This window comes from Rhamphochromis sp. 'chilingali' (genome assembly GCF_963969265.1).
Source record: "Rhamphochromis sp. 'chilingali' genome assembly, chromosome: 16".
Lineage (NCBI taxonomy): Eukaryota > Metazoa > Chordata > Actinopteri > Cichliformes > Cichlidae > Rhamphochromis > Rhamphochromis sp. 'chilingali'.
In genome coordinates, this window is record NC_137943.1 from 3,400,857 (window position 1) to 3,419,468 (window position 18,612).

General features: G+C 40.8%; 1 protein-coding gene across 1 annotated transcript; it reads right to left on the reverse strand.

Moving 5' to 3' along the window:
* Positions 1-755: 755 nt before the first annotated feature.
* Positions 756-17,842, reverse strand: cop1 (COP1 E3 ubiquitin ligase). The gene is made up of 20 exons (XM_080907902.1): positions 17,095-17,842; positions 16,946-17,005; positions 15,216-15,313; positions 11,862-11,926; positions 11,628-11,747; positions 7,995-8,063; positions 7,769-7,828; positions 7,497-7,576; positions 7,167-7,230; positions 6,751-6,865; positions 6,410-6,545; positions 6,140-6,283; positions 5,811-5,919; positions 5,643-5,724; positions 5,429-5,545; positions 4,349-4,466; positions 3,769-3,893; positions 3,459-3,619; positions 2,634-2,678; positions 756-1,777 (listed from the first exon to the last, which is right to left on the reverse strand). Exons 1-20 carry the CDS (start codon positions 17,454-17,456, stop codon positions 1,760-1,762), a joined length of 2,148 nt encoding a protein of 715 aa, XP_080764028.1. The 5' UTR covers positions 17,457-17,842; the 3' UTR covers positions 756-1,759.
* Positions 17,843-18,612: the final 770 nt, after the last annotated feature.

The following is an 18,612-nucleotide window of genomic DNA, read 5'->3' on the forward strand; positions in this document are numbered from 1 at the left end:
TGCCTTTTCTATGATGCTGAATATAACTTTCATAAGGTTTGCAGAGGTAGATTAGACCTACTTGAAATTTGTTTACTCAAAACCTCAAATCTGAATGCATGCTGCCCAAACTGAGCAGTCAGTTTTTGAGTTTTAACAGAAAAACGCAGGCCAGCACAGTATACACTATACGAAACCATGAAATCTGAACAGACAGCCCCACCTGATGGCTGTAGCTCAGGAGGTAGAGAGGGTCAACTATTAATTGGAAGGCTGGTGGTTCAATCTCTGGCTGCATCCTTGGGCAAAATACTAACCCCAAGGTGCATGTAAATTTGACATAGAATGAAGTATCTGTATGAATGAAGCATGTTGTACAAAACACTTTGAGTGATCAGATAGAATAGAAAAAGTGCTATATAAGAACCAGTCTATTTACCAGAGCGTCTTTCTTTTGTCGCCCTAATTTATTAAAAAAAAAGAAAGATGCAAAGCCCCATGCTGTAAATGCTTATTTTATAGGACACCAAGGAGAGCGCAATTTTTCAAGGGAATTTAAACAAGAGTTTAAGGGTGCCATTGCATCGATGGCATCTGGAGGAGGACTACAGTGTCCCGAGTCCCAGCACTGACTGAAAAAGCACCTTGTCCATAACCAAGAACGTTTCTTGCAATTCCGATCAACTAACCCATCACAGTTTTATACACAGATCACCTAAAAGAATACAATTATGTCATCATATGGAGAGAGAGAAAAAAAGAACCAACATGCCAAGTGTTTCGAAATAATTTATTCAGTAATACAAATACAAAACACCTCTCTCACTTATCATAAAATAGGCAGGTCTTGCTCCACAGAAACTGACAGCAGTTTGCCTGAAGTTACAATGCAGCTCAGCTCAGATGATACCTACAGTATGTGAAGAACGATTCCATTGCTACTTTAAAAGAACAGATTCTGCAAGGTTTTATTTCCAACAAGCAACCAATAGTTCACCCAAAAAAAAAAAAAAAAAAAAAAAAAAGTCCAGTTCTGCACGACACTGCAGACCAGTGCCGGAAGTTACATGAGAGTTGTGATTGCAGACAAAAGCTTTGAGTTTCGTTTTGTTCTGACGGTAAACAGAAATATCAGCACAGAGAGGCGCTTCTCATTTCAGTTCACTCAACTTCTCACGTTCTGCACTCGCAAACCAGAAAAGAAACCAGTGATACGTCTGACAGGATGGAAGTCAGGTTTATTAAAAATGTTTTTCCCCCCCAAATCTGAGAGAACGCAAAAGCTACACAAAAAAGAAAGGTGCAGGGGGCTGGACACTGACAAACAAAAGGAGATTTAAAAGCTTCATTTGAAGATTTTTGCATGTCACTTCGTCTTGTGCTTTGGCCTTTAAAAGGAGGAAATGCATCGCACTTTTAGCGTTTGGCTGGATGTATTCCGGAGAACAGCAGCTTAATTAAAAAGTAAAGGTTTTGATTTGACCTAAAACCATAAAGAGGTGTTCTATTGTAGCCAATAAAACCTCGCTCAAAAGAAACAAAACTGCTTTCTAAAGTCTCTTATTTCACTTTGTGCCCAATAAAACAGCAGCACATCTTCTCCTGCTGGTCCATAGTCTTTGCCGCTGTCCAAAAACATAAGCTCATAAAAAAAAAAAGTAAAGAAAAAGAGGAAAAAAATAATAAGAGACAATTTCAGATCTCCAGTTGCTACTCAGCCTGGCAGCCTCCCTGCATCACGAGTCAAAGCTCCAACACCTGCTGAAGGAACTGCACGTCTTCAGACGAGCTCGAGTACCTGTGCAGAGAGAACGCACACCTGTGACCTCTTGTTGTTACGGGAAAAAGCAATGAATTAAAGCTCCTCTCCAACAGCTAAATAATAATAAAACGACAAAAGGCAGAAACCACAAAAATAATTAACATATAGCAGTTGGACTGTATAACGAGGCATTTTTAAAGTTCACCCAGACTAGCGTGGCACATCACTAATGCAGAGCTGAAATCACTGCTACCACACTGCACAGTTCATGAAAATATTACAAAAATAATTTCTTTAGATATATTTTGTGTGTGTACTTTGATTCCAAACAGAAGCCAGTGAGGTGACATTTGGACTTCAAGAGTGGAAGATTAAACACGATTACACAGCAGACAAGCAGGCTTGAATTGGATCAGATGCACAAGGATTTATCTTTATTTGTGAGCGTGTTTAAACAGTTATTCCTAATTCATCCTGGGATATTGCCAGGAATGTGTCTTATGGAGAATCTTAAAGAAATTTGACATTTCTGGTTCAAATTGTCAGTGAGCGTCTACAGCCATCTGCAGAGCACAAAATGAATGCAACAATGAACACAGCAAAATACGACAATATAAACACCAGATCTATATATCCAATCGGATTTTTTGTTTTATTCATGTCTTATTAGTGTTTGGCTTCACACTTTTGTATCCTGATCGCGCTCTTACAAAAGTTTTTTTCTTCAGACGGCCTCATTAAAATACCAGAAATGAGTCAACTAAAAGGACAGAACATGATTACAATGTAAATGTCATGTTTTCAAACAAAGGTCCAGTACCCTCTATGACACCAGTCTGAGTGCTGCAGTAGGCCTGTGCTTGTTGCCGTGTTTTGTACAGATGATACAAACCTTAATTGTTCCTTGACTGTTGGCAGCGATTAATACATTTGACTCCTGAAAAACAAAAGGTAACACTTAGAGCACAGATAGTTAATTACCTACTCAACACAATATTCTGTGTGATCTGAAAACAACAATCCTTTGCAAGAAAGTGTGAGAAACTCCAGATGTATTCTTTCTCAGAGTGTCAGGATTTTAAGGTGTGACTGACACCGTCTCAGTTCTATGACCGCAAACTATGGGTGTGGTGTCCCAACAAAGCAGGCTCTTTGGGTTAGCTGGCTCAACAAAACCTACAACTACACTCACAGATGAAGGCGGGGCAGGGGTAGGCAACTCCAGGCCTCGAGGGCTGGTGTCCTGCAGGTTTTAGATGTGTCCTTGATCCAACACAGCTGGTTTAAATGGCTAAATGACCTCCTCAACATGTCTTGAAGTTCTCCAGAGGCCTGGTAATAAACTAATCATTTGATTCAGTTGTGTTGACCCAGGGTGAGATCTAAAACCTGCAGGACACCAGCCTTCAAAGGCCTGGAGTTGCCCACCCCTGGCCTAAGGGTACAACCCCCAACTAGGTTTTGCAACCTTTGGTTTTAGAACTGAAGAAGGCTCTTGGACGAGAGGTGAAATGTCTTCAAAACCTTAAAAAAAGACCAGTCGCCTTCTCATTTCAAGCTCCTAGGACATTTGTTACCATGGTGATCTAACTAAGGAAAAAGAAAGCCACCTTTTTACCTGACTTGACAGACCTCACTAACCCATTAATATCGCTTTGTAGTGCACCCTTCAAAGTGCAGTCAATGACAATGTTACTGAGTATAGAGGTGAGCTCACTCCATCAGGCAGGGCCCTCCAGCAGACAGCACTGACAAACTCGTTGGTGTCGTCCTCCTTCTTATCCTTGTCCAGAACGCTCTTCACTGTGTCAAACTTGAATGTTAACAGTGTCTTGGAAAGTCCTTTGTAGTACAGATACAGGGAGTTGTTCTCACTGCCTGTACACACACACACACACACACACACACACACACACACACAAACACAAGTATTTATGGAATGTAAGCATGTTATCGTTTCTCCCACTGAGGGAGTGATACAACACAGACAATTTGACAGTAATGTCTTCTTTGAAGTAACTGCTCACCACAGGCAACGTAGTCTCCGTTTGAGGCCAGGCCCACAAAGTTCTTCTCGTTGATGTGACCCTTGAAGGAGCGCAGGCAGTGAGGTTTGTTGACATTCCACAGCTTCAGCTGACTGTCCGTCGAACTGAGGACAATAGCGCAGAAAGAAATGATCAATATGGAACCGGTGGGCCTTAGATGATATGGCGTGATAACCCACTGGGGCCAAGTCCAGCATTTTCATTTTATCAGGATTCAAGGATCAGGATTTCTACTCTGTGTGTAGAAAGATTCTCCATTGTTCGGCAGCGGTGCTCGTTTCAGTAATTATGCAAATGTCATTTTTATAACTTGTTTCTTAAATCCAGCTTCACAGACAGAGTTACATCCATGTCAGTTTTTGAGGGCTCCACGATGTAAATTAGCCTTTATACATTTAGTGTTTCATGCTCTCTTTAACCCAGTTTACATTAGACAGCTTCTTTATGATATTATAAGCAGAAAGTACACCGTAACAGGTTTTACAGAATATTTTCCTTTGCAGGAAAAAGAAACCTTTCAGATATTAAATGGAAATGCAAAGCCGACAGATGTACTTACGCAGAAACAATTTCCTCTCCGTTGACGAACTTGGCATAGGAGACGGCCTTCCTGTGGCCTTTGAACACCATGATTGGCTGCTTAGTGTTGCGGAGATCATAGTAGTGAACACAGTGGTCTAAGAGAAGAAAGCAAAGTTTAGCATGTGTTCAGATGGGAAACATGAGGAAAATCGTAGATTAAAACAAGTCTTAGATCAGCTCCATTTAGGAGCCACCACAGCATTTAGAAAAGTGCAGTTAAATTTGGACTTAGTGCAGTTTAAATTCAAATGCAGAATGGCTTTCCATGTCTGCTTGCTTACTTTGATAACCCAGTGCTACTCAAGACACTAAACCATCTACAAGGCCGAGGAGCAGTTTCCTTCTCTAAGCTGAGACGGCTTCGTCGTTGAGACACAGGAAGTTGGATAAAGCCACAGCAAGATACTTCTGGATAACGCTTGTACGCTCTGCTCATCCAGTGTTACAGTGTTTCTGTGTATAACCAAATATTTCTTACAACTTTATATCTCCTTTGGGGGACTAATGAATAAGGTATTCAGCAGTTTTTCTGGACCACAAGAGTCAGTGCCGGGTGAAGAAATGTAGCTGACAACAAAGAAACCACAGTGATGTGAGAGAAAAATCAACAACAACAATACTCCAGGTTTGTCTGGCTGAAGGGAGACAGCTGGGTAGAGTAAAATCTGTTTCCCCCTTATTTAGTCTGAACTTAACTTCTCATAGTAAATACCAACCAAATGCAGGCGGACGTCAGACACTGCACCTTCACATTTAAACCTGCTGCTACACCAGCTTCAATGACACTTGAAGTGTCCTTAGATGCAAGGTTTACACAGTTACAAGGTTTTGGTACAACCTATGCGGTGTAATCAAAAGCTTCTGAGCTGCTTTCGCCCAATGAAAGTCCAGTTCTATGTTTGCACTTGATTTTGGCATTTTGGCAGAGCTTTTCGACATCACCCTGGCTTAAGGTTTAAGAGAATTTTATCTCAAAATCTTTGCTTTTCCACAACCAAGACTAAAGTAACAACAAACAAGATAAATCACACATGAAAATCTTTAATTTCCATCTCACCTGCACAACCGAAGGCCAGATGATATCTGGAGGTTGGGCTGAATTTAACACAGCAGACGTTAGCCTTAGCCTCAATGCTAGCCACTGAATTGTCAAGATTAGTTGACCACAACTTGACTGAAGAAGAAGAAGAAAAGAGCATGCATAAAAAAAAAAAAATAAGGGCTGATACATGGTGGGAACATTATTTTTAGATATTGCATCCCTCTCTTACCTTTAGCATCATCAGAACCTGAGGCTAAAAGCTTTGGGTCCATGAGATTGAAGTCTACACTCCAACACCTTTTTTCATGTTCCTGGAAAGGAAGCAGAGGAAACCTTAAAAAGCCATCATTACTAATGTAATGCCTAACGTAATGAAGCTGCGCTCCAAGCATCACACCTGGTAGACTTTGGACCTCTGGCCTGTGAATCCATCCCACAAAATAACAGTTCCCTCATAGTCACTGCTGGCCAGGAGGTTTTTGTGATAACTGCTCCAGCTGATACAGCTGCAAAAGACAACAGGAACTTGAAATATTCGAGTTTGGCGCTGCTTATTTCACTACAAACTAAGTTATCATTTCTTTTCATGAACTGTATGATTAGTTTTTTTACAGTCACAATTTTGGAAAAAAGCATCCTGTAGATTTTGGATCCATACACGTGACTCAACATGTGGATTACCAAGAGATCAGCATTAGAGGAAATGCATTTATCAGTTTCCTTCACCTGATTTTGGAATTGCAAGTCATTTCGTTGACAGGGTAGTGGATGTCCACTGCATCCTGGATCACAGTGCCGTACTCAAACACCTTGATCTTTTTGGTTACGCCAGCGATGGCAAAGTAGTCACAGTCTCGGTCAAACTCAATACTGAAACAAAGGAAAATACGGTCAAAGACAGTGACTGGGCTCATCACACACACGGTAAAATGTCACGAAACAACTAAAAGATGATGTCCGGTCATACGTAAATCAAACGTTTCTTTTTTTTTATACCTAGACACGATACTGGAGCCATTATAGAGGTCACTGGCGTATGACAGGGTGGCCAGCGGCCGCACAGAGTTATAGCGAGTGAACTTTGACAAACACTCCATGAAATCATCCAGCTGATTCAGGTTCCTGCCCTCATCTGAAAACAACACGCACACAGTTAACACAGCATTTGTGAATTATACACATTGTGGAAAAAAACCAAATGGAGTCGTTGCCTATAACTAAGAGCTTAAACACAGATGCCCTGCTTTAAGAAATAATACCAGTTTTCCAACTGTGTGCAAATGAAAACGCCATAAAAATGATCTGACCACAGCAGTCTAAACCCTCAACAACAGCACCTGTGATGCGGGACATTTTGCTGGAGAAGTAGCACTGCTCTAGATCCTCAAAATGAGCTGTGAGCCTCTTTCTTCTTGATGCCAGGGTGCTGTTGTACCAGGTCTGACGTTTTCCCTGAGGAAACAGACCCAAGAGCAAAGTGAAGGCAGTGCCAGAAACCTCAGAGTGTATTTATAATTTTCCTCCAAATACATTTGTGTTAAAAAGCTACATCTAAACGTGACAGGCCCCCTTATTAAAACGCACCAGCCATTTCCAGCTCCAGATATTAAAGCTTTGCTGGATTTACAGTTATAACCCCAGTAAAATGATCTTTTACTGGGCCTTGGTGCAGCCCGTTACTTCATCCTGTCTGAAACAGTTTTTACTCCAAGCTAATTTGTTTTTTTTAAATAAATAAATCTCTCCGCTGTACCTGGGCTGCTCCACCAAATCCTGGAGGCTGGTTGTAGTCGGGTTGGTCTATAATACTACTGCAACTGCTCAACACAGAAACAAACACACAAGACGTGGAGTAAGTCACACCACACAGCGACTGCTGAAGCCTCTGGCATCTCGACTGTATGCACTGGCTTTGTTCCACACAGACAAAGCAGCCGTTGTAGAGCAAGAGGCAAAACGTTTTCGTGAGCAAGCACACATCTGTGCTCGTAACGAGCTCCTGTTTTGGTAAACGAACAAGGTGAATATGGTGTTATTATGTTCTGCATAGACACATTTATTATGCGGCAGACATCAGCATTACCTGGGTGCTGGAGAGGGAGCTTCCACATTAGGCACAGTACACTCAGCCTCCATCACAGGAGAGTACAGCCCACTCATTTCCTGGAAAATGACACCAACATAACTTGTTTGTCCATCTCAAGCTGTGATGATGAGCGGCCCCAGGGTTTTGTGATTTCACAGCATAATATGTTTTTATAATCATGCATTCTGTTCCCCCGTATTTTCGCAAGAGAACATGTGAATGAGGGCACAGCAATCCATCTTTGGACTGCGCTTTGTCAGTTTACCTACCTCAACACGTTTGATGTCTTCTTCGAGGAAGTTGAGCTCTTTCTGCAGTTGCTCTAGTTGCTGCCAACAAAACCAAAAACACAACTGAACGCGCTTGCCTTTGTTAACACCTACAAACACTTAACGAGTTCTGGTGGACTGACACAAAGCTGGGTGTCAGCCATTACAAATACTGCTCTTTTCTCAGCACCGTGTCAGCTTTGTGTGGGAAATTTGTGCAGCGTACCTCTCTCTTGTTTCTCCTGGCTTCTTTAAGGAACTCCATGAGGATCTGTCTCTGAGCTGCCTGGGATTCCTAGTGGAGATATGGACAGCTTACATAATCAAGTATTACTTGAAATCACAGAATAGTTTTGCTGATCTGCTGAAAAGACACTCGAGATATCATTTGTTCTCAGTTCAACACTAGCTTTCATCCTCAGAAAAGCACAAAATAATAACAGTAGTTCTAAAGCTTGTGATTTATCATTTTAGTTGTACTTTCGTCTCTGGCTTTACTTCCATCCCAGCTACAGGAAATGAAAGCAGTGCTGTGCAGAACGGGGAAGGATCCTGTCATGAAAAGGTTCACACAAACAAACTACTCCGGCCAGTGAATGCAGCTTGTTTTGGTGAATATGCTGTCGTTCAACTAAATTCTCACCCGTGTTTCCACAACTGTGGACTAGCCCAAAGCTAATGTTTACATTTAACTTTAACTTGGCGTTAGCAACAAATTACCTGATCGACTCCTCCCCCTCCCAAAAAAAGCCCACAGTCACATTGAGCATTTCTTTTCCTTCTTTAAGTGCACTGCAAAAAAAAGACTCCACACTATGCAGCAGGTTGCACATCACACCTCAGCAGCCAACAATGCTCGACTGGCAGTCACACTGTCACTGTGTGTTTTAGTATATTATAAGCTGTGCTTTAATTTCAATTTTAACTTTGGCTCATCTTGTCACTGAAACAACACAAACAACAACTTCAGTGCCAGAATCTTTTTTTGCAGCGATTCCCTTACTTTGACTTTCAGCACGTTCTCCTTATTTTTAGCTTCTTATCAAAATGCAGTGTGGATGACTTAGTTCAATCATTTACTTTCTATAATTAAAAGAAAATGTGCTTAAATAAATATAAGTCTGTTAAAATCTTAGACTTTAACCAATGTTTTACCAAGCGACCCTGTTAAATATCTGTCATTTCACCAACCAACTATCTATCTATATTTTTGTAATATATCTATCTATATCTATATATTAAAGTAAAGAAATGATACCATTTTCCAAAAAAACGTAAGCTGATACATCTGTGATAGAATATTTTAACAACTTTAAACACTTCAGGCTTCGAGTGTGAACATATCAGAATTGAGTTTTATATTCATTTGAATATTTAACCATTTTTGATCCAAACACTGTGGTAAACTCTTTCCTCTGGTTAACCTTCAATCGAACCATGAAAATGCTCAAGAACACCAAACCTAAGGGTCTCTGGCTGTTAGGCAAATACTGATGACAACTGTGTTCTTTGAAAGCATGTCATAGGTTTCAGATGGAGATAATATCTGACTATTTCTATTCAATTCTACTTAATCTTCAATGAAAACCAAAGAGTAGCTCCAAAGCAAACATCTCAAGCACTGAAAAGCACCACCACACCCACACTGACTGATGCTGACATTTAAGACGGAGACTAAGATTCACTGACGATTAAATCTAACATGTTGATGTTTTTTGGATTATATTTAAGGTTTGGATAGCTGAGTAACAACAGTAAACACGAGAGGAATACTAACAAAACATCAAAAATACACAGTTAAGTGGCAGGGACCTAAATTTGACTGATATGAAATATCTACATGGACTCCAAAACTGGTAAATCAGAACTGATTAAATAAGAAGAATGACAGGCTAAAGAAAAACAAGCCCAATCAGATATGAAATATGTCCAGAGGCAAATTATCACACACATGCTAACAATCAATCAGCAATGAGTGTATACAGAATAAGCAGCAAGGCAAAGGAAGACCATTAACTATATACAATATCACAGCTAACTATGGAGCCCTTATTTCTGAACTAGCTTGGACAGACACCAATTAGCTGAATTACTGGGCTAGCTCTTGTGTGAGTCTGTCTGCTTGTATGACAGTCAAACAGTGACACACGGCATGTGTTTGTGTGAAAAAGAAACAGAAAGACGAGCATGTGCTTGACAGCGAGAAAGCTCAAGGCGTCGTGTAGCGCCATCTGAAAATCTGAAAGACGTGTTTGTAGCATCCATACTTGCAATTCAAAGGCTCCCATTTCAAAACTGGTCTGGATTTTACATCTCATCATCAATGCAAGTCTTAGATAGCGCTGATGAAATCTAAGGATGTAAAGTCCTACTTCTCTTTTTATGTCACGTAAACTGACAAAAAAAAAAAAAAAAAAAAAAGGATGTGTGAAACTGCCCAGAAACCTTCTGACAAAAGCAACATCTTTACCATTGCTACCAGTGCTATATACACATACAATGCCTGATTTATTATCAACATCTGAAGTCTAACGCAACCCAAAAGAACTTCTTTGTGCCAGGAAGTCTGACAGAGTGACGCATTTAATGTGATGGACATCCTGCTGTATTGGAGCGCTTTGAGGGGTCCAGAAAAGCGCTATATAAATGCAATCCATTATTATTATTATTATTAATATTAAATGTTTGTCACATTCTGTAAGAGGGAACACCTCAATAGTGCGGTCTGATACAATGATGACCTCGACAGCAAACACATTATTGTGTCATCAGAAACTCAGAATATTACACAACTTCTGTTTGTTTCAGATTAAACGGATCAGAACCCACTGCCTCCAAAACAACAAGGTCTTAACTGGACGTCATAAATTTCATTTGTTGTCTTTCCAGAACAAAAAGTGGACATTCAGTGGATATTAAAACATTTCCATTATGTTTTATATTACTGATTGTTTTCCACTGTGACAACCTTGTGATAACATTTAAAGAATAAATTTAGAAAACTTGTAAAAGGATTAACAAGCTATCAGCAAAACATCACTTTGACTTTTAATTGAAATAATTATCCATCCATTTTCTTCCACTTATCCGGGGCCGGGTCGCGGGGCAGCAGCCTAAGCAGAGAAGCCCCGACCTCCCTCTCCCCAGCCACCTCCTCCAGCTTGTCCATGGCAACACCAAGGTGTTCCCAGGCCAGAGAGATATAATCTCTCCAGCGTGTCCTGGGTCTGCCCCGGGGACTCCTCCTGGTGGGACATGCCCGGAAAACCTCGCCCAGGAGGCGCCCAGGAGGCATCCTTGTCAGATGCCCGAACCTCCTCAACTGGCTCCTTTCGATGTGGAGCAGCAGCTGCTCTACTCTGAGCCCCTCCCGAATGGCCGAACCTCTCACCCTATCTCTAAGGGAGGCCAGCCGCCCTTCGGAGGAAGCTCATTTCTGCCGCTTGTATTCGCGATCTTGTTCTTTCGGTCACTACCCACAGCTCGTGGCCATAGGTGAGCGTAGGGACGTAGATCAACCGGTAAATTGAGAGCTTCGCTTTTACACTGAGCTCTCTCTTCACCACAACAGACCAGTACAGTGCTGAAATAATTAACCCTTTGTAATTCTGTCTCTTCACTGCATCTTGTGCATTTTTCACTGAAACCTACAAGATCTATATCTACAAGCTCTGATCATGTGATCAGTTTCATGACTTAATAGCCATTAATTATGAACCTCCTCGGTTTGCACGGATTGCATTAACAAACTTTACATCATTTTAAAGAAAAAAAACCCTCCACTGAAACCCATGAAAAGCTAAAGAGCTAAAAGAGTGAAACAAAAACAAAGAAATGCACAGATCAGCCTCTCACTTACCGCTTCCAGCTGCTTCTTCTTCTGAAGCAGCAGCTCGAGCATCAGGTTGACATTTGCCAGGTCCAAGTTCTCCTGATCAGGACTCAAAACATCCTGGAAGACCTGCCACCGAGACCCATTCTGAAGGTCAGAGACACTGATCAGTTACAAGTAACAAAACATATTTTTAAGATGCTTGACATCTTAACAAGGAGAGAAAGAAATGAAATCAGTTTCAGAACATGCTGTACTCACTGGATGATCTAACTTTAGCCTCTTCTCTTCTGACCTCTGTTTTTGTTTAAGGATCAGTTCATTTACTGGGATGTGGTGAGGCGGGACAGAGGAAGTTGTAGACAAGGGATAAATAAGAGAGGAGAACCGGTGGAGTAAGTATATGACAAAGAAAAAGACATTGTCACAGCTAAGGAACAACACATTTTACTTGTGATGAATAAAAGAAAAGTGGCAGCGACATCTAGGGCTGGGCCATATTATACCGTTCACGGTAATACCGGTATAATGTTAGGCAACGATAGGAAAATGAAATATCGCGATAGAATGGGAGTAAAACGCGCATGCGCAGTGCCTTTGTTTTCATACGCACATGGCCGATTGTTGAGTGAAACAGATGAACCAGAATTGGTTTGTAAAAATGGTGCAACTTCCGTGATGTGGAACTGGTTTGGTGTTTGTCCGTCAGATACACAACAAAGCACATTTTTTTGCAGAACATGCAAGCGGCCGTTGTTATTGTCGTATTTGTCGGACTAAGATGCTCTTAAATCTGGGAGTAATCTGGGTCCAAACTCCGTATGCTTCAGGTCAAACAACACTGCAGCATCACTGAGAGTAGGGCTGCCACGATTAGTCGACTAGTCACGATTACGTCGACTATCAAAATCGTCGACGGCTGATTTAATAGTCGACGCCTCGTTTGAAGCTTTGTAAGATCCCAAAAGACGCAGGAATAAGTAGCAGGATTTAAGAGTGTAATAACGGACTGAAACAGAAGATGGCAGCACTGCATGTACAAGGATGCCAGCTGTCACTACCCGATCCGTACCGGAAACCCGATCGGTACCCCGCATGCGCAAATCTTACGTCACTTCCTCTCTTTGCCAACATTGCGACATTCAATATATTTGAATGATACCGTTAGCGCCCAGTTAGCTCCTAGCATTTCTCAACAGCTCTGCCTCCTTTTCGACTGCCCGGGACATTTAAACAATGGATAATCCGTATACAAAGAAATTCATGCTTTTCTCCTCAACAGAGAGCGTCCCCCGATTGAGCAACAGCGCCGTAAAATAAGAAGAATGGCGCCTAATTATAGAGTTAATAATGCAGACTTTGTAATATCTCACGTGTAGATTCATCAGCCAGATTAAGTGTTTACAGTTTGTTTACAGTTTTTTTTTTTACAGTTTCTTAATTGACAGTGATAGCGCACATCATCATCACTATTCCAACAATCCTCTCCTCACAGACAAGCATAAACACACTCGACTATCGCTAAATCAGATTTAACACACGTTTGTAATGACGATAATTCAGTTTATAATAGGGTTTATTCGCTCAGTCAGCAGGTGGCGGTATCCTCGTACACTGGGGAGTAAACTGCCATTAAACGAACAGAAGAAGAAGAAAACATCTGCACATGCGCTGTACGGATCGGGTAGACCCGATTTGTACGGTCAGACTTTACACATGCGCAGTAAGGATTGGAGAGTTTTTGTCTACATTGTACTGAAATGCTTCATTATTGCAAACATTTTAAGATATACTTGTTATTCTTAACATCTTAACAGATACTCTGACCCATAACTATCGTAAAACGCTACGACCGGAAGTAGAAACCTTTCGTGCATGCGGGGTACCGATCGGGTTTCCGGTACGGATCGGGTAGTGACACCAGCTGCCGTTAAACCCCGAAGAAGAAGAAGAAGCAGTGTCCCAGAATTCATAGCGCAGCCCAGCTCAGTTTCCAACAATGGCGGCAGCTGTTAGTTTTAATATTACTCTTATTATTCTTTCTGGGTCACAAAATAAACGTTTAACATATTTTCAGGCGAGAATGTAGCTGTGTAAACCTCAAATATCTGCTCAGTTTATCAAGACACCGCATATTTTCAAAAGCACTCCGACGTTTTCGGAGACGTCTGTTACCCACTAGCTCGATAGCTAGCCGGGGGCTAGGCTCACCAGAGCCGTGAGAACACCGGACTCCCGGCAAATCGTTTTCAAACCCACCGCCGTCTTTCGCTACTCAGGTTAAACATGATATATGAGTCACTTAGATAACTTAAAATGTTATTGTTTGGCTTTTTTCAGTATTTTATTTGTTCCTGAGTAAATCGGTTTGGCTGAGATTAAAGTTATAGTTTTTGCACAGCTGAATAAACGTCAAGCAGACAGCTGATTATCAGAAGTGTGAGATGCTTGAGAATTTACTCCGGTGTCCTGTTATATTTTAGATAGCAAGGAGTTTATTAAACTTCACCGAAACAATCTGCAAATTTCATTAAAATTTAATAAACTATCATCCTGTCTTTATTGTTAGTTAGCACAGACCTGAAACACTTAAAGCTGTAAGCTAATGATAGTTATATAAGAGCAGATGCTGCTGGTGCAATAAGCTGTACGTTTTACGTCCAATGGATGATGATCTGATTAGTCGACTAATCGCAAAAATAATCGGTGACTAGTCAACTATCAAAATAATCGTTTGTGGCAGCCCTAACTGAGAGTTAAAAACTGTAAATTCTTTCATCTTTAATAAAACGATCAGCATTGCTGCTTTACCAGGTGTAACTATGAAGTTTAACTTCCAGGCACAGCCCGAAGAGGAGACATGGGCCCATCCTCCCGCAGGCCCACCACCCGCAGGAGGCGCCATAGGGGTCGGGTGCATTGTGTGCCGGGTGGCGGCCAGGAGCGGAGGCCCTGGCGGACTGACCCCCGGCTGCCAAGACTGGCAATAGGGACATTAATGAATCAATGGTACAGAAGTGGAGGAAGCAAGAATGAGTTTAATAAAGTTTGATTTATCTGACTGCTTTGTTTCGCTTAATGTGCCTTATAATCCCGTGCACCTTATGGTCCGAAAAATGCGTACTGCACACTGCAGTTTAATGTGGAAGGTTGTCTTTTTGCGCTAGTAATGTTGTGGAGTTGTATTTTGTCTCGCATCAATTATATCGTCAGTTACATCGTTATCGCAAATTTTCAAATATATATCGTGATAAATATTTTTGGCCATATCGCCCTGCTCTAGCAACATCTTTATCATCATGCATTTAAATACCTACACAAAGTGTTTCCTTAGATTTTTGTTTGGCCCATTTATGACAAAAAACTTTCAATTTTGACTTCATTCAAATACAAAAGTCTCATTTTAGTACTGATTATGAGCTAAAGACAAATCAATTCAAATATTGTGATTTTAAAAACCATGAAGTGCAAAATTGCCATAACAGCTACATTTTAATGTCCAAGTTAAAATGAAAAGCTCTGAGAAAAATGATTCGTTTAGGAGCTGATCATCTGACTGTTAGAAAAAACCAAAACATAACAAAACAAAAAACCCCTCCAATTCAAAATACCCACCAAGAAAGTTTGGGTAGACCTGATCCACATTATCGATAATATAGTTACACTTGGGACATCTGTTGCTGTCCTCCAGACTCTGGCGGATACACTTGAAACTGCAGGATGGAGAGAGAACAGATAAATATTATGGATATATCCAGCTCCACATTTCAATCCAAGATCTTACAAGATTAGCTTTAAATGATTCATAGTCAAAATAATCTTTATTCATCCCATACTGGGTCTTCTTTTGATTATATGTGACCTTCAAAAACAGGTTTGATCAAAGCCAGTGCTCTGATCCTGTTAAGGATATCTGCTCACACCGACATCACCAGAGAGTAGACAAACTATCTCAAACTGAGGCATAACTTGCTAATGCGCTGATCTTATTACTTGGATCTTTGGTCATGTTTATTATGAGCATTGAAAAACAAGAAATGAGAATTACTGAAAGCAAACACAACAGGCATAAAGAACACTGAGCCAACTGTGGATTACCAGTAATCACGTTAAGCTTTCCCATAACTTTGCTGAAGAGTCTACAGGCTTATATTCAGCTTTAAACCATTTACTGTCATTAAAAACTTGTTCATATTTTTGCTGTTTGGGGTTTTTTGTTTTTAGATTACTACAACCGGCTTTGCAGTTCAATACTGACAGTCACACTGTCACTGTGTTTTAGTATATTATAGAGCTGCGCTTTAAATTCAATTTTGGCTCATCTTGTCATTGAAACAACATAACCGAGATGAAATTACCTCTGTGCCAGAATCTGTTGTGCAGTAATTCCCTTACTTTGACTTTCAGCACACAACCTTTTCCTTTTTGCTTCTTATCAAAATGCAGTGTGGATGACTTAGTTCAATCATTTACTTTCTATAATTAAAAGAAAATGTGCTTAAATAAAATATAAGTCTCTTCTATTTTAGACTAAATTAAATATCCGTCATTTCATTATCGATCAAAATAACTAGGATTTTTGCCAAAAAATAACACTATTTCCAGTAGATTTTACTGATTCTGGTGGCAAAAAGCCATTGTGCTTACTTTTTTGACGTTAGGCTAATGAATCCTGATTAATTGTCTGTGCAAAACAAACAGAAAGCCTTTACAGGCTTTCCACATTAGTGAAAAGTTGAATTCAGGGTTCATTTTCGCCTTGAATACAAAACAATATTGGTGGCCTCCTCTAAAGGAAAATTACCAGGATTATAAATTAGTTGGACATGTTTTAACCCTGAGCTTGCTTTTACTTATTGAACTCCCAAACTAAAACGCAGAAATGTACACCAAACAGACTCACTGCTTTAACCAATCTTGCCTTTGCAAGATTTCGAGTCAGAAAAACTCTTGGGTCTGACCAGAGCAGAAGTGAGGCTTGCCTGGTGTGCAGAACTTGGATTGTCATGGGTTTGATGTTGCTATTAAAATATAGCAACACTGATGTGACGGACAGGACTACTTGGAACTTCCTCTAGAAGCCCATCTGTAACATTAAAACATGCCCAAACAATAAAACAAAATTCAAGAACAAAAATACTAAAAAATAAATAAATAAATAAATAAAAAACCGTCATAAGTTTTTTTAAGTAATCAGCTGTAAGTATGGATGGCCGCAGAGTGCATGGCTTTTTTGTTAAAGAGAACTTCGTTCCTTCAGTCTGTGACATTTGTTGCTCTACAGCATTTGGGACACTGTCGAATACTTTGCTGTGCGTAACTCTCTCTGCAACACAAACACTCACCAAAAACTGTGCCCGCACTTCGTCATGTGTGCCTCGTCTATCATTTCGAAGCAAATGGGACTGAAAAACAAGCAGAAGCCCGGGTCATCGTGCAGCTCTCAAACTTTTACGGAACTCACCCCAAAGCTCGAGTGCAATACAAAACTAACCAGACGAAGTCGTTGCTTTTATCTTCGTATGAATTCAAGAGACCGTTGTACAGTGGTGCCTGATGCAGGGATCTCTTTCTGTTACCAGAGGACGCAGACGGTCTGCTGAGAGAAGCTAAGCCGCCCCGGGCTGACGGCACGGCGGCCAGAGTTGGCACTGACAGGCCGCCCTCTCCGGCCGCTGCAAGGGTCCGTGAGGGCACAACGTTTCCAGAAGTGCTCCCATTACTTGTGGGAGCGCTGCTGCCACCGCCACCGTTTGTATTCCCAGTGCCTCCTGTACTACTGCTGCTGCTGCTACTTGTGCTGGGCACTGAACTCGCCCCAGCAGCGCTTTGCTGTGGCCGGTTGCTTGACATCATACAAGGCCGACTAGAAACTCCCCAAATCCGCTGCGTTGCTATTCAAAGCATCCGGAAAGAGCAGCTATTTGGCTACTTTAGCAGATTTGCTAGCTAGCTGGTTTGCTTATGTGCTAACATCCTGGGAGAAATACAAGAATGGCCAAACATCCAGCGGAGAGAAAAAAAGGTTGGCCGTCGTTGTCTGGTTCAACGTTTGTCACTAGCAGCGAATTCCAAGAGCGCTGGAATCTAAAGAGAAAAACAGACACGAACACTGTAACGGCCAACAAAATAAGAACGGCTGCACTGTTCAGAAGATTATCCGGCTAGCTACTGTTAGCAACAGAGAGAAATCTCTTGAGTTTCCTCGATTACTCCGGTAGCCGCAAAACTTCTTGTTTTAAATTATCGCCCCCTAGCGAGAAGGAGTTAAACCGCGCTGGTGGAAATGTACACTTCAGGGAATTATCGACTCAGGAAAAAAAGAGCACAGCTTTTAATTTGGCTTTCAGTATACCAATCCTAGTCTCTATAACTGTTTTAATGCTTACATCATTTGTACGTTTAAGTAGTATCATAAAGGATATAGTCCTATGACCCATGCCATGAAAAACAGACATTAATGTTTATTGGAGGGCAATGTAGCAGTGCTGAATTAAATACTATCCTCGTATTTAACACAGGGACTTTTCTCAGTGTTAATAACAACACTGGGAAAAGGAGTTTGTTTATTTCACTTCATGCTATGTTATGTTACTCTGTAAAATACTTTTTGCGATGTGATTATATTATTATTATTATTATTATTACTACATGTTCTGTACTACATTGTAAAGCCTACTTATAGTAATTCAACAGAAAAAAATGTCTTTGGTTATGGACTTTTAAACATGTGTGCTGTTTTATTTCCTTGTTTTCTTTCTATTTTTGTAACCCCTTTAAACAGTGTGTGTGAAACACAGTTATCTCGGCTGAAGCTAGAATTACTAGCTTTTTTATAACTTCCCGCCATACTGGCTTTTGCTGCTATCCAAAGCTCAAATCACACAAGGAGGTTGTGAGATAATGTCCACGGAAGCTTTGAAGAAAATTAGATGAACAGGTGGACATGTTTACAGAGATTCATTGATTTATTGGAGAAATATAATAAGATGACAATGTCCAGTTCATAAAC

What these genes read in the sequence shown, in the direction of transcription:
- cop1 (XM_080907902.1), bottom strand. Translation starts at nt 17,456, where the DNA reads ATGATGTCAAGCAACCGGCCACAGCAAAGCGCTGCTGGGGCGAGTTCA. An exon ending in AAAAGCAACGACTTCGTCTG is followed by an intron (nt 17,006 to 17,094) that starts GTTAGTTTTGTA and finishes CTTGTTTTTCAG; the next exon opens with TCCCATTTGCTTCGAAATGA. An exon ending in GCTCCCTCTCCAGCACCCAG is followed by an intron (nt 7,231 to 7,496) that starts GTAATGCTGATG and finishes TGTGTTGAGCAG; the next exon opens with TTGCAGTAGTATTATAGACC.